This window comes from Melanotaenia boesemani, chromosome 19 (assembly GCF_017639745.1).
Source record: "Melanotaenia boesemani isolate fMelBoe1 chromosome 19, fMelBoe1.pri, whole genome shotgun sequence".
NCBI classification, from domain to species: domain Eukaryota; kingdom Metazoa; phylum Chordata; class Actinopteri; order Atheriniformes; family Melanotaeniidae; genus Melanotaenia; species Melanotaenia boesemani.
In genome coordinates this window covers 4,021,429-4,036,596 of record NC_055700.1, presented here as the reverse complement: position 1 = coordinate 4,036,596, position 15,168 = coordinate 4,021,429, and the positions used below count along the sequence as shown (strand labels likewise).

The following is a 15,168-nucleotide window of genomic DNA, read 5'->3' as shown; positions in this document are numbered from 1 at the left end:
AAAACTAGTAGGTACTGTTCAGGTAATGATTAGTTAATCCTTTGTTCCTCAGTAAGTACTTGGTATGATGTTTGACTTTACAATAATGTACACAAAAGTAGTAGGTACTGATCAGGTACTGAGTAGTTAATCCTTCGTTCCTCAGTAAGTACTTGGTATGATGTTTGACTTTACAATACTGTACACAAAAGTAGTAGGTACTGATCAGGTAATGATTAGTTAATCCTTTGTTCCTCAGTAAGTACTTGGTATGATGTTTGACTTTACAATAATGTACACAAAAGTAGTAGGTACTGATCAGGTACTGAGTAGTTAATCCTTCGTTCCTCAGTAAGTACTTGGTATGATGTTTGACTTTACAATAATGTACACAAAAGTAGTAGGTACTGATCAGGTACTGAGTAGTTAATCCTTCGTTCCTCAGTAAGTACTTGGTATGATGTTTGACTTTACAATAATGTACACAAAAGTAGTAGGTACCGATCAGGTACTGATTAGTTAATGCTGTGTTCCTCAGTAAGTACTTGGTATGATGTTTGACTTTTTTAGGAAGGTAAACAGTATAATAGATAATGACCAGTCAATGATTAAATAATGACTTATTACTTAGTAAGTGATGAACAAGTAAAGGTAAGATGACACAGCAGTACAAGAATATATACATGGTACTGCTTTTCATCCTTACAAAGGCTTCCAAAACCACCAGGAAACAGGTTTTTGACTAAATGAGCTGTTCACTCAACGAGTCAGAGTAATCCAGTACTCACATGAAGAATTTCTCTTTTGTTCCTTAATAAGCCTGTTTTTTGTGGGCACCAGTAAGTACTGGTTAACTACCCATTACTCCCTGATTCGCCAGTACGGCGTTCGCTAGAAACGAAGCAAATAATTAACCAGTAGTTCCCTAATAAGTCTGGTCTTTGTGTTCACCAGTAAGTACTGGTTAACTACCCATTACTCCCTGATTTGCCAGTAAGGCGTTCGCTAGTAACGAAGCAAATAATTAATCAGTAGTTCCCTAATAAGTCTGGTCTTTGTGGTCACCAGTAAGTACTGGTTAACTACCCATTACTCCCTGATTCGCCAGTAAGGCGTTCACTAGTAACGAAGCAAATAATTAACCAGTAGTTCCCTAATAAGTCTGGTCTTTGTGGTCACCAGTAAGTACTGGTTAACTACCCATTACTCCCTGATTCGCCAGTAAGGCGTTCACTAGTAACGAAGCTAATAATTAACCAGTAGTTCCCTAATAAGTCTGGTCTTTGTGGTCACCAGTAACTACTGGTTAACTACCCATTACTCCCTGATTCGCCAGTAAGGCGTTCGCTAGTAACGAAGCAAATAATTAACCAGTAACTCCCTAATAAGCCTGGTCTTTGTGGTCACCAGTAAGTACTGGTTAACTACCCATTACTTACTGATTCGCCCCCAAGGTGTTCCCTAGTAACGAAGCAAATTTTGCGTCCAGTATTGTAAAGTGTTACCGGAAAAATAAGTTGCTTCTTATTTACATTACATATTTAACTACCTCAAATTAAACTTAATGTCCAATGTAAACATTTTTGATTTACTGTTTAACATAACAACCTTAACTAAAAGACATTCTCTTAGAAAAAAGTGAAAATACCACCAATGGGGAAATAATGTAAAAATGAGTTTGCCTCATACAACTGCTTTTACGCTTTGTGTGCATTATGGAATCTATCAGTAGCAAAGGTGAAGGAGTCATCTGTCACTGGAGGGTTGGTTGTGACTGACTTATTGTAGTAAAGATCGGGTTGTGGGTGTGTTGGACTGAGCCTCCGTGACTGTGTGAGGGAAGTGACGTAGGGAAGCGAAGGTTAGTTCCGGTTTTTTTTTAGACACAAGTGAAACACGAGGCATGCTGAATAAGCTCTCCCTTTGCCCACGGAAATGTTTTACAGAGTTGATGACAGTCTGTTTGTTACCCTGAGTGTTTAGTTGATGAAGAAAGTGAGGATCTCCTGTTCTATCTGTTATATGTGATCCGAGCTAAGTTAACCTCAGGCATTTATTTGTAGTAGGAGGACGTCTCTGTTTAGGCGAATATGTATGTGTTAGACAGCAGACACTTCAATAAGTCTGTCTGTATATCTGTGTCAGTTACGCAGCGCAGATTAACAGTTTAGTTCGGACACGCGATGTCATGTGGGGAGGGCGTGAGCAGCACGCGCTCTCATAGACATATACTCTCAACGGCCAATAGATGGCGCCAATGCGCTGGTACAACCAGCCAGAGTGCTCCTCAGTTTAATGCTGACATTATGTGGGGATTAGTTATGTTTATCTAAGTTAAGTCAGGCCTGCTGATTTAGGTGCTATTGTTTAGTGCAGGTCTGTTTAAGGATATATGTTTGTAATCTTCATGTTTGTGTTTGTGTCACATTGAGACCAGCTACTGATTAGAATCTGCTCATTGTTGCAGAACTGTTAAGACACTGCTGAGTGGAACACCTGTTAATAAACAGAGCTGGGCTCACAGTTCAAGAAAGATCCTCGCATGCGCCTCCTTCCTGTATCCTGACCGATACACCGTCTTGTTACCATAAAGCACCTAAACGAACTGGCTGACCCCTCTACCTATACAACACTTATGGTTTAGAAGAATTATGGGGACATACAGTCACACAAAATTAGCAATTTATGAAGGTTAAAATGTAGAAAGGGGTGGTAAGATGTTTACAGGTGTGTACTTTTATAAGTGTCCACAAGTATTTGATGCCAGACCTTCGTTAAACTTCATCCTGTGATATGCAGCATTTTAAGAAGTTGATAAACTGGAATGTAATGCACACCTGAGGATTAAGACTTAAAACGTCCTGAGCAAAAATGGATTATTTAATATTTCATAGCTATTATTGGTTAATAACTACTTAATATATTTATTAGCTAGTATTTCATAGATGCGGCCAAACGACATCTAACTGACAAAACTGAAAACTTCTGACTCTTTACAAAGTCATTTATTTTTATAGTAAATACAAAAATGCAGAAATAACTATTTACATGTGCTATGATGATGCATATCACTTTGCCTTTTCTTGCCATCCTGTCCAGTACATCCAGAGACCCTCCATCACAGATCTCTGCTGGCTTCAGCTCTGCCCGTCTTCTGCCTTCTTTGTGCCTGTTCCCGAAAGACCTGCAGCATGTTGGAGCTGCATCGCTTTGCCTCTGCTGTTCAGCATCTAACAGCTTGTCCTGCACAGCAGCCAGAAGAGTGTCAGCCCTTTTTCTATTTCATGGAAAACACAGGGAGAGTGGAGACAGGTGCTTAACACACAGCAACTAAAATAAAACTTTTTGAAGTGTAATATAGTTACACTCAACAAAACACATGTACAATGGATTAGGATGTTTTTTTTTTTTTTTACCAGGGCTATTTACTGGCCACTTAGACCCATCAGCTACTTCATATCACCACATATGCATTAAAGCTGTTTTATTTACCTGATTGATGCAGCAAGGTGTGCTGGTGGCAGCAGGAGCATCCAGGATGCTGTTCGGCTCTGTCTCTGATGAAGTAAACGTGGATCAGAACCAGATTTTATACAAAAAAAGATGCAACACAGGTGAAGTAAATCAGCTCAGCTGTTTGGGTGATATGTGAAACAACTCTTAGGTCTATACAGAAACTCTAACGCTTCTTGTCCTGTTTACTAACCTTCAAACTCCTCTGAGGTTGCGGTGTTTTCACTGCAGATGATCGCCTCCAGAAGCCCCACGCAGGGCTCATTTGCTGCGGCGTTGCCTGAGTAGGCAGGTCGGTGGTCCGAGTGGTGGAATTTTCTGGTTCTTCCTTTCATCTCACTCTGGTTGTTGCGGTTCTTAATTTATTTGTAGTCTTGTGTGAGTTTTCTCCATGTGCTGCTTTGCGTTGTGATAAATCTCAGCGTTCTCTAACTGAGAACTGATCATCGCGAATATTTTTATATTCCGCTGCGAGCCTTCAAAACCTCTCGAATGTCCTCTGTGGCGTAGACTGTTAGAAGAGCTTCGACCTCCTCGTTGGTCCATTTATCGCATGCTGTTTTGCTGTTGTCGTCCATTTCTGCAACCGTGGTTTTTAAATATGACACGAATGCGGAAATCTTGCAAGGGGTGTAGCTACCAGTCACCAAAAACCTACCTCATCAGGGTTTCTATGGAACCTCGAAAAGACCCTACCTCGGAGTAGGAGCTAAAATGCTTATAGGAACTGAGGGTCTTTACCCCTAGTTCTTATATGTCCGAATGCACCAAAAAATGGCCTGGTTCCTGAAAAGGTTATAGGAACTTCAAAAGGTTCCTACGATCAGAAAGGGGCTATGGAGATGGGATGGCAAGTGGTACCATTTGTCCAAAGTGTTGATGAGTTTCTTAAATCCCGGATTGTTCACTGTGTTAACTGAGTACTGGTCTTTGGAGAGTAAAAAGTTATGTTTGTTCATGATATTTGTTATCTCTTGGTGTCTCTGGGAGCTGGTGGATTATTTGGTCGTGATTCACAAAAACTGAACATTTTTCTGTTTTCTTGCGTGGCATCACAAGCCCCTGTATACACGTCTACGTGAACAAGCGCAAATGTCACCTGTGGCTTGGCTGGGGGAGGACAGCTATTTTCGCCTCATCGAGCAAGTTCCATAAAAAATGATGGAGAAGGAGCCACGTCGCCTCCCGTGTGTCCAGCCCATAACTTGAGAGGTGTTTGCAACTGAAAGCAGTCGGGGCTGTGGGAGGAGTCTGCAGCAGAGCGCTGCAATGCCAGTGGCATTCAATTTACAGCTGAAAACAGCACGAGAGTAAACTGAGAAGGAGCAAATAATCGGATCATTTCATTTTTATGATCGTTGAAAACCCAGATCGTAATTGAGATTAATCGCCCAGCCATACTGCTCAGACTCCTTCTCCGCTAGTGAGGTGACGTTCCACGTACCTAGAGCTAGCTTCTACAGCCAAGGGTTGGACCACCGCGGTTCCCACCTTCAGCCGCTGCCCAGCTCACACTGCACCCGACCCCTGTGGCCACTCCCAAAAGTGGTGAACGCACAAGAAAGAAGGCCCATGTCAACGTTTCAGATTGAGTCCGACCAGACCTCATGGGCAAAGGCCCGGCTAACCCGTGTCCAGGCAAGGGAAATGTAGGTCTACTATTACTGATCTTCATAGAGGTCTTTTTAAACAACCGCAACTATACAGTGACAAACAACCACAAGAAAAAAAAGACAGAAAATTACTTAATAATGCAAATTAGGGAAGAAAAATCTATATTCTAATAAAATGAAGGAAAAATGAAAATTGAACAAAGGGGAGAAAAAATTCTATAAATAAGTAACTCAGTTGTGCTAACTCAGCATATGTGTGTTTCACTAAGTTTCAGGGGCCTCTTTAACAGTGTAAAGGTGCTAAGCCTGTTGCTTAAAGCGCCTGAAGTGTTGCTAATGGGAACTTTTCCTGACGCATCGTCATCGCTGTCATACTTGTGTACAAAAGCCAAGTCCAAGCCATCTTTGTCGTTTTGTTCTTTTATTACTTAAAGTGCTCAATAAATCCATAAGTTGTAGTTCTCACCGACCATTCCCAATGTACAAGTATTACCTATCCATACAGCCACGTGTTTCATTCTTCTGTCCAACATTAAGGTGTAAGGATTGAGTGGACCATCAATGAATGAATAATGAACAGTCAAAAACTGTGTTCACCTTCCTACCAGCAACACCTGTCACCTGCAGAAAGGTTCCCACTTAAATAAGCAGCGACATAGGCTACACATGCTACCACCTAGTGCCCAAACTAAATATTTATACAAACACTTAAAATGGCTCCTACAAACACTGTGAACTAGTGTGTGAATGCCTTTAGTCTGTGTCTGTTTTATGTCTGGAGAGAGAGAGAATTCATAAGAATGCAAACTTTTAAAGATACAATATATAACTATGCAACTATAATCAAGGAGAACTTCCTATAGCTCTCGCTCTCTCTATACATATATATATATATATATATATATATATATATGCTTTTTTTTGGAAAGCATTAATTACAAATGTTGTGCTCTCTCCCCTTCTTATATCATGCAGCCAGGTTAATTAGTAAATGGAAACAAACTTTAAGTGTCTTATTCTGTGCTGTGAAATTGTGGGTATCAAATTAACATTACTCAGCATCGCCACCTACAGTTGGGGACTGTAAACAGACAGCATTACGCTGCACAAAATTATCTTTAAAAAAAATACATGCAAATTTTTCCTTAATATCTTGTCTGTGGAGAGGCCACTGAAAACAAGCCCACAACACTTTTGGGTTAGAACCCACCAGTTGACAATCACACCAAAGCTATGTGTGCCATCTACACTTACCTGAACAGGTGAGATTCAAAGTGGAATCACCATGACCTGGTGTTGCACATTCCCTCAGAGAAAATCCAGACTGAATACAGTCAGAGTCGATCCTCCACACAGATCTGTCTGAGGTCTCCTCTCTCTCTCCCACAGAAACAGCAGAACCACAGTCCAGATGTTCACAGATAACAGCTGCAGTTTTCAGGGTCCATCCATAACCATTCACTGGTCTCAATTCTCCCAGTTTCAGCTCCAGTGTACCAGAACAGCGACTGGCTCCTCCCACCAACCTGACATCATCAGGATCTGAACAGAGATCAGAATCATCAGTAAAAGAACAAAGTGAGTTTGATGAGAAGAGAAATGAAGCAGATCAAAGCTGCAGCTCCTCTTCTACCTGAGCAGGTGAGTCCAGCAGCTCTGCCAGGTGAGCAGGTGTTTCTATCAGAGTCTGAGCTTCTACAGTCCAGCAGAGCAGACTCATGGCCTCCACACTGGAACTCTTTGGTCCACATGGGAGCCTCCCCTTCTCCATAGAGCGCCCCCTGGAGGACTGAAGGAGGCCCACAGCCGAGCTCCCTGCAGACCACCTCTGCATCCTGCTGGTCAAAGTCAGCTTCACACACTGAGGACCAGGTCTGGTCAGACTTCACCTCCAGTCTGCCTGAACACACACTGGATCCATTCAGCAGCCTGACAGAGTCTGGACACATCACACACCATCACACACACACAGTTACACCATGATGAGGAGGAACTACTTTTTATAAATGGATCATTTTACACATCAAGAAGAAGAACAGATGATGGAATCATGAACCAAGAAATCTGAATTCTTTCTTAGTTTCAGTTCCTTTGTCAGATGGTGGGGAGGATGCTGGTCAGGCCTGGCAGGCCCAAATGTGTCATGAAGGTCTACTGGGAACATCTGGTAAAGTCTCCTGTCAGAAAGACCTTCAACTCAGTTTTACTCTGACCTCCTCCTGGATGATCAATCATCTGGAGACCATAGGTGAGGGTAGGAACGTAGATCAGCTGGTAAATCCAGAGCTTCTCTCTTCAGCTCAGCTCCTTCTTCACCAGGATAAACCGATGCAGAGTCCACATCACTGAAGACGCTGCACCGATCCACCTGTAGATCTTCTGCTCCGTCCTTCCTTCACTCCTGAACAGGATCCTGACATAATTGAACTCCAGCTCGGAGGATTGTTGAACGTTTGCTTTCATGAAGGATCACATCAGTAAACATTTGTAAACCTTTACTTCCTGCTGTTGCTGCCTCGTCCTGGGTCCAGCCTCTTATATAAGTAGTTAGAACAGATTATCAGAAGTACGTGATAAATAATATTCATATTTATAATATCGGCCTTTCTTTTTTATAAACGATGAACATTTGTTTCTCAACTCAAGGTGAAGCAGATACTGATGGATCTTCACCTGCTTCAGCAGTGACAAGCCATGTTTATTTCTATTTATATTGAGACAGAAACTGTGAAGATGTCCCCTAATTCCACCTTTACTACCCCCCACACCGATACCTGAACTCCTCCATTAGTTCTGTCTGAGGGCCGAGGCTCCCTCAGAGAGAATGAAGGTGACTCCAGAGGTTTCATCACTAAATAAACCTCTTTTGTTCAGACGATAACTTTTGTTTATATATTTACCTGCAGTCCTTTTCAGATTGAAACTTTCCATCCTCTGGTTATGTCAGAGAAGATCAGTGATAGGCTTACCTGAGCAGGTGAGGTGCATTCTGGAGGAAGAGCGTTCTGACAATAAACAGTTCCTCAGATCAGAACCAGGATAAAGACAGCTGCTGCGGATTGACCACACAGATGTCTTTGAGGACAGACGTCTCTCTGTAGCAGAAACAACAGAACCACAGTCCAGATGTTGACAGAAGAAAGCTGCTGCCTTCAGGGTCCAGAACAGGAGTTCCACAGGTCTCCACTGGTCTCCCAGGTCTTTCACCTCCAGTCTACCTGTACAGCGACTGGCTCCTCCCACCAGCCTGACAGACTCTGAACAGAAACCAGTCATCAGTTATTCATAGAAACTAAAAGTCAGACATGACTGCTGATTCTGGATGTTTTCATTTCTCTTTGATTTCTCTCTTTACCTGTTGAATCAAGTCTTCCTTCAGCCTGGAATCCTGAGGAGAAAACAAGCTTCAGGAAGATGAGAATTTCTAGAAGCTGTGACTTGTAGTTTAGTTTAGAAAGAAACAGATGAGCTGAAAGAGGAACGCTGGCAGAAAGGACTGATAGTGATGATCAGTTTCATGTCTAACACGACCGCTGCACATCCTTTAAATCATGTAGATTTAAACACAAGAAGAGCATTTAGTTCTGAGACGCTCCATCATGGAAACGTAGGAAGTAATTAAAGTCAGCAACAACCACGGCTAATCCAGTATCCATCTTCTTCCTGCCAGAGGAAGACTCCTGCTGTATCTCTTTCTTTCTCTCTCTTCCTCTTGCTTTTCTTTGCTGAATCAACTACGAAGCGTTTTCAGATCGGTCGGTGTGTTTATATCCGTTTTCTAGCGTGTGACGTGGTGCATGAAGCTGCAAAACAAAATGGCTGAGTCATGCTGCCCAGCATGACAAAGATTAATGTACTCAGTCACAATATCTGTTATCAGGTACTCTTCATGTACTCTACTATAGTAAAGTGAAGCCCACCCAGGAGGATGGTAGAAGAGAAAGACTGAGTCAGGAGAAGCTACACCAAGAGGTAATACATCACAAGTCTGTACCAGCCAATAAGAAATCAGGATTATTTGTCGTCCCGGCAACAGTCTGGATCTGAACCCAGTCTGAAGAATATAAGGCGGCATTGTTAGTGTGTGTACGTGCATGTTTCTGTGCATGTGAATGTTTTTTTATGTGTTTTTATTTGCAGGGAGGAGTTTAGTAAAACTTTACTATAAGATGCTGGACTGCCTGTTTCTGACTGACTGAATTTATGTCAGCAATAACCCTCCTTCCACCAGAGTTTCAGTCAAAGTCTTTCAAGTCGCTGATTGAGTAAAAAAAATCCCCAAACCAGCCTGTTGATGCGACTTTTCAGTGTAGTTTCTCACTTTGAGAGAAAAGATCTTAAAATCAGATTATTCTTTTTCATTTGAGAATTATTAATAACTAGAGCTGTCAAACAATTAAAATTTTAATCAGCTTTCAAATGAATTAATCACAATTAATCACCATTTGCAACTATATGGAGTTATTTTTGTGTTTTTATTAAATGCAAAAAAAATAGTGATCTGAGAGTGGAAAAATTATCTGAAAGGAAAAAAATATATTTGGTATAAATATTTTTCACACTGATAGCAAAAAATAATAATATTTGAGACTAAAAAAAAGTTTTGAGATAAAGTATCTTGTTACAGCACATTTAAAAAATAATTTGACATTTAAAAAAATTATTTCCTAGAAAAAAAAAATCAAAAGCCTTTCTTTACTCTCAAAAATATATTTTTTTGCTATCAGAGTGAAAACTTTTACTCTCCCAATTTTTCCTCTCTCTCAAAGTTTTTTTTTCTCTCTCTCAAAACCAAAGTCGTTGCCATCGTTTCAAGATTTTGCTATCGATGTGAAATTTGTGTCATGGGCGGGTCCGTGTTACTATTGGTCCTTCTCAACCGAACTGACAGCTGGGTGGCATCATTTCTCCATACCGATTACCCCTTTTGTGTGTGCTGTGTCATAATCTTACCCAAATATTGGAGTCTCCACCCCAAACAACAACAGATAAATGCATATTCACCATGTCTGCATCTCCCAGTGAATCAATGGTGGATCACAGCGCAGGGATAGCAGGAGTTAGTCATGAATATTAATGAGAAAGGTGTAATCAGTATGCAGAAATGATGCCACCCAGCTGTCAGTTCGGTTGAGAATGACCAATAGTAACACTGACCCGCCCATGACACAAGTTTCACATCGATAGCAAAATCTTGAAACGATAGCAAAGACTTTGGTTTTGAAAAAAAAAAATTGGGAGAGTAAAAGTTTTCACTCTGATAGCAAAAAAATATATTTTTGAGAGTAAAGAAAAGCTTTTGAGAGTTTTTTTTCTAGGAAATTATTTTTTTAAATGTCAAATTGTTTTTTTAAATGTGCTGTAACAAGATACTTTATCTCAAAACTTTTTTTTAGTCTCAAATATTATTATTTTTTGGTATCAGTGTGAAAAATATTTATACCAAATATATTTTTTTCCTTTCAGATAATTTTTCCACTCTCAGATCACTATTTTTTTTGCATTTAATAAAAACACAAAAATAACTCCATACAGCTATGCCTGAAATTTGCCTGTTTTTACTGAATTGTATCAACAGAAAGAACCAATGCTTACAAATATTTACTGTTAACTGACCTTCTCTTGGGTAAACATCAGATGTCCAATGGTCAGTAAATGCAGCATGTAATGTACTTCTACATGCCGTTCTAAAACATCTCTACCATGTTCTAGATCATAATTCTGAATTAAAACTTTTTTTTATATATTTTTATAAAAATAAACCAGCAGATGTGACGACTGAAGTTAAACAGCCAACATTGATAAAGAAACTCTGATAAAACTGATGATCTGGATAAAAACTGCTTTTTCCTTTTATCTTTGAAGTGTGAGTGTAGATGGGGAGTGGGGGGAGGGGGCCGATCGCACCCTGGTTCCCGGGGTGTGCGGCTGGAACATCGGGGTGTGTGCTGGCCTACGCCGGGTGGCTGTCTGGGGGGGCCTGGTCCTCCTGGGCATGTTGCGGGCCCTCTGCCTTTGGGGGGTGGGGCGGCCGCCTCTGGGCTCCTGGGGCCCTGGGCCCTTCGCTTGGGCTGCCCTGGGTGGGCCGGTCCCTGGCGGGGCCGGTGGCTGCTGATCTTGGCCCACTGGGACCGTGGGGGGCTCTTGCTGGGGCTCTCCTTTGCCGCCCTTCGGGTGGGGCTGGAGTCGTCTTTGTGGTGGGGTGGCTTGGGTTGGTGCTCCGGGTCTGCTGCTGAGGGCCCGGCCCAGGCCCTGGTCTGCCTCTGGCCTCCGTGGAGGCGAGGTCGCATTTGCATGATCTCACTCACCACTCTTCATCACTGATCACTCCTTGTTTCTCATGCTCTGCATGCTGACACAGTCACTGAGTTGTCTAGTGGGTTTTTAATACTAAGCGATAATTATGAAAAAAATTTATTTTGTATTTTTCCTGTGAGTTAGTATCTGGTCGCTGTTATGTCTTTTTGATTTGATTTGGTTATTATTTAAAAACTCTTAATGACTGGCAGCCCTGTTTTTTCTGTGTGTGTGTTTCTGCTTTTGTAAAAGTTGTAGGAAATTTTCTGGTGTGTTCATGTACAGGTGTAACAGTTTGTTGTCTGGTGATGGTGTGGATTGAAGGGTCGTTTCCTTTTGTCTGTGATCTTTTTGTCTCCTTTCTTCTTTCCCCTTTGCTCTTTTTTGCTATTTTCTATCTTTTTCTGTCCCCTCCAGTCAGGTCCAGCAAGATTACATAGATTCCGTGATTCAAAGTAAATAAATAAATAAATTAATTAATCACATTATCAAGAGGAGCCTTACCCATAGGCCTCCCCTTGGCAGAGCAAATTTGTTCAGCACGATACAGCAACCAGATTATCATTTTGCTGCTATGATGCTGGACAGGACAAGTTAAAAAAAAAAAAAAAAGAAAAAAAAAATGAAGTGTGAGTGTTTGTGCAGCAGTGATAAAAGTCCTACAGCAGCATCACCCAAAGTAAACACCTGCTGATAAATGATGTCATTGGGAAGTTTTTCTTCACTTGTTTTACATTAGATGATCACTTTAGTTGTAATAATCAGCTCAATGTTTCATAAAATCTAGACCTAAAAAAAGGTCTAATTTGTAGTTTTACAGCTAAAATTGGGTGTGAAAGATTCTGTATGATCTCAAACAAGTCTCATAATTTAACTTAATATTAATGTAAAACAGCCAATTTTAAGATTCAGTTACTAAGTAAGAAATAAAAGACATGAATAATAATCGAACACATTCTGCTCTGGCTGAGTTTCTAACTCTCCAAACAACTTCTTGGCTGAATATAAGACGGTAAGACTTGGTTAGACGGACCGTTGCTGTGTGACATTACACAACACTGAAGCTCATCTGCTAACGACATTATCAGTGTTTGCTATCGTCACACTTCAGACTCCTGAAAGACTCGGGACAGCTGGTCTCAGTCCTTCACTCCAACCAGAGATGATGCTCCAGAAAGCCTCATTTCTAAGTCAGAATTCCTTCCATCCGTCAGACTCTCTGCTGGCTCCTCCTCATCCAGCGAGCTGTGATTGGTCCATCGTGTTGCTCTGTTTTCATGTTGTTCTGTAAACAGCTGATCTTTAAAGCCGAGTCCTACCTGAGCTCCACAGCAGCATCAGCACCAACAGGTGATCCATGTCCAGGTGGACGTGTCCTCGTCTGTCTCGTCTGACTCTGATCATCACACCAGCTGTCCTCAGAGTAAATATGGAAGGGGCGGAGCTTCACCCACACATCTCTGACTCGGTCACATGATCAGCCATCCCACAGTTTCACCAGTGGATCAGACACTTTTCATACTGGTGTCCAGTCTGACACCAGTTCAGTCTTTGGACTGAATCAGATTTAGTTTTTCTCTGAAATCAGAGATATTTAGATATTTCTTCCAGTGTTTGGTCATCAGTAAGAATCCTGCTGTTCCATAAATCTTCTGTTTCCCTCTGCAGACGTCCTGGGCTTAATAACAACACATTTCTGCTTTAATTGATCAGTGATCAGAATGTTTCTGACTGGATTCAGAGTCTAGAAACATGGAGGTTGATGTGGGAGATGAAGCTCACCTGCAGAGCTGAACCACCATCTGTCCTCCTGAAGCCTTCATGGAGAGCTCAGAGCAGCTGGATGGAGCTTCTTCTTTCCTCTGTCCTCATCAAAGAGGACAGGAAGAGGACGGTGGACAGGAAGAGGACGGTGGACCAGAGGAAGAAGCCGATCCTCTGATCAATCAAACTTCAGGCTGTTTTCATTGTCAGGACGACCCAAACCCTGAAACATGGAGGTGGTTCTGTGAGGGTTTGTGTGCTTTTCTATCTATGTGCTTTCTATCTTTGTTTCTTTGTCTCCTTTCTCTTCTGTTTACTCTCCTCCTTCCTTTCTTCCACCTGTCAGGTTCAGCATTCATACAGAATGCAGCAATAAACAAATAAATAAGCAAAAATAGTACTAAAGTATGAAGAAGCTTCTATCTATGAAACTCCTCTTAGAAAGTAAACATGTTTGGTCCAACACGGCATCCAGACCATGATTCTGTCCTGATGTTGGACAGGACGGGGTTAAAAAAGTTGTCATGAGTTCCAGCTGCAGCTGATGTTATCTGTTTCAGCAGAAATGATAAGAGGATGCTGCTGCAGCTTTAAACTAACAGGAAAAGCTCGGCCCGTCCCGGTTGTCATGGCAACACGACCACAGCCTCATCCTCTAATCTGACAGCAGCTTCTTATCAAGTTTGACTTTCTGAGAAATGTAGATCTAAGAAGTCCGCTACGGAGAGCAAACCGGATCCTCTCTGGTCAGAGTGAAAAATGTCTGGATGATGGTCAAACGGGGAGCTTCAGGAACCAGAACCAGGTGTTGTAGAAAAATTACCAAGAGTCTGGAATGAGTAAAAGTATATAAGGTTTATTTACAGGAGAAGTATTGAAAAAAAAGAATTACTTGCAAGTAAAGAGAGTGGTTGTCCCGACTCGCGTGGAGTCGGCAGAGACTCTCATGATTCATCAGAGAGAAACAGTTTTATTCAGCTGGTCTCCAGCTGAAGGTCAAACAGCAAAATAATAATTGAGGAATAGACGACTGAGTGGCGCCACTTTCTTCCAGTTTTCAGACAAAGCCCACATACCACAACAAGCTGATATCCCAAACAACTATTTCTATCTAGCAGGTGGAAAACCAGTCTAAACTCTGTCATATCAGAGTTCTGGAAGAAAGTGGTCAGTCTGACCTCACACACACACACACAATGAAAACTGTAACTTCAGTATTCTGTAGAATGAGAACACACAATATGAAAATGTAAAAGTGAATGGATTAACAATATTAAATTAATAAAGAAAACTGAATATACATGTGATTATTATGAGTATATATGAGTGATTACCATATGCAGCTAAATTTCTTTCACACAAGTCAGAAACCGGATCTGGAGGTCAGATCAGACGTGTGGAAACATGTCAGTGGGAGTTATGGTGCAGATGATTCATGTGTCCATGTGTCTCTGTGTGGACTCTGTTTTGACTGAGGAAACCCACCTCCCTCTGGGACCCTGTCAGTCTGAGTCCAGTATGAACCAGGTCTGGGTTCCTGGTCCTGCTTCTTGACCCTCAGACTGGCTTCTGGTCTGTTTTACTGTCTCACTAACAGTCTTGAAAGCTGAAATCTCAGTTCTGGATTGCTGGCCTGCCTGTTGTGTCCTGTGTTGGGATCTTCTTCTCTGAACCATCACACCTGAGTCAGGTGACCTGACAGCCTTGGCTGCAGGAGTTTACGCTGCATGAGCTGCTTTGTTTGCATCTCTGATCCAGTGATAAACATGCTTCCAAAGTTCTGAGAGGTTCTTGTTGGACTTCATCTGAAGCTGTGGTCTGGACCAGTACAGCTTGTTTTCCAGCAGATCAGATCAGAGCCGTGTCCTTCAGGTCAGCATAAACATTCAGAGACACAGACTGAACCAGAGAGACCATGAGGACACTGGCTGATGTTAACCTGGTTAACTCAGGTTCTCTCTTTCAGGTGGTCTCAGATCAGTTTTCAATAATAACTTTGTTT

At 41.7% G+C, this 15,168-nt stretch overlaps 1 protein-coding gene across 1 annotated transcript in view; it reads right to left on the bottom strand.

Annotated features, from left to right (window-relative positions):
- The window catches only part of LOC121629681 (scavenger receptor cysteine-rich type 1 protein M160-like), a 530,109-nt gene that overhangs the window by 71,234 nt on the left and 443,707 nt on the right, over positions 1–15,168 (bottom strand). The window contains exons 15-17 of the mRNA XM_041969398.1: positions 8,075–8,352; positions 6,739–7,044; positions 6,360–6,647 (exon numbers count right to left, since the gene is read on the bottom strand). Coding sequence (XP_041825332.1) covers positions 6,360–6,647; positions 6,739–7,044; positions 8,075–8,352 — 872 coding nt within the window. The remainder of the gene's footprint in view (positions 1–6,359; positions 6,648–6,738; positions 7,045–8,074; positions 8,353–15,168) is intronic.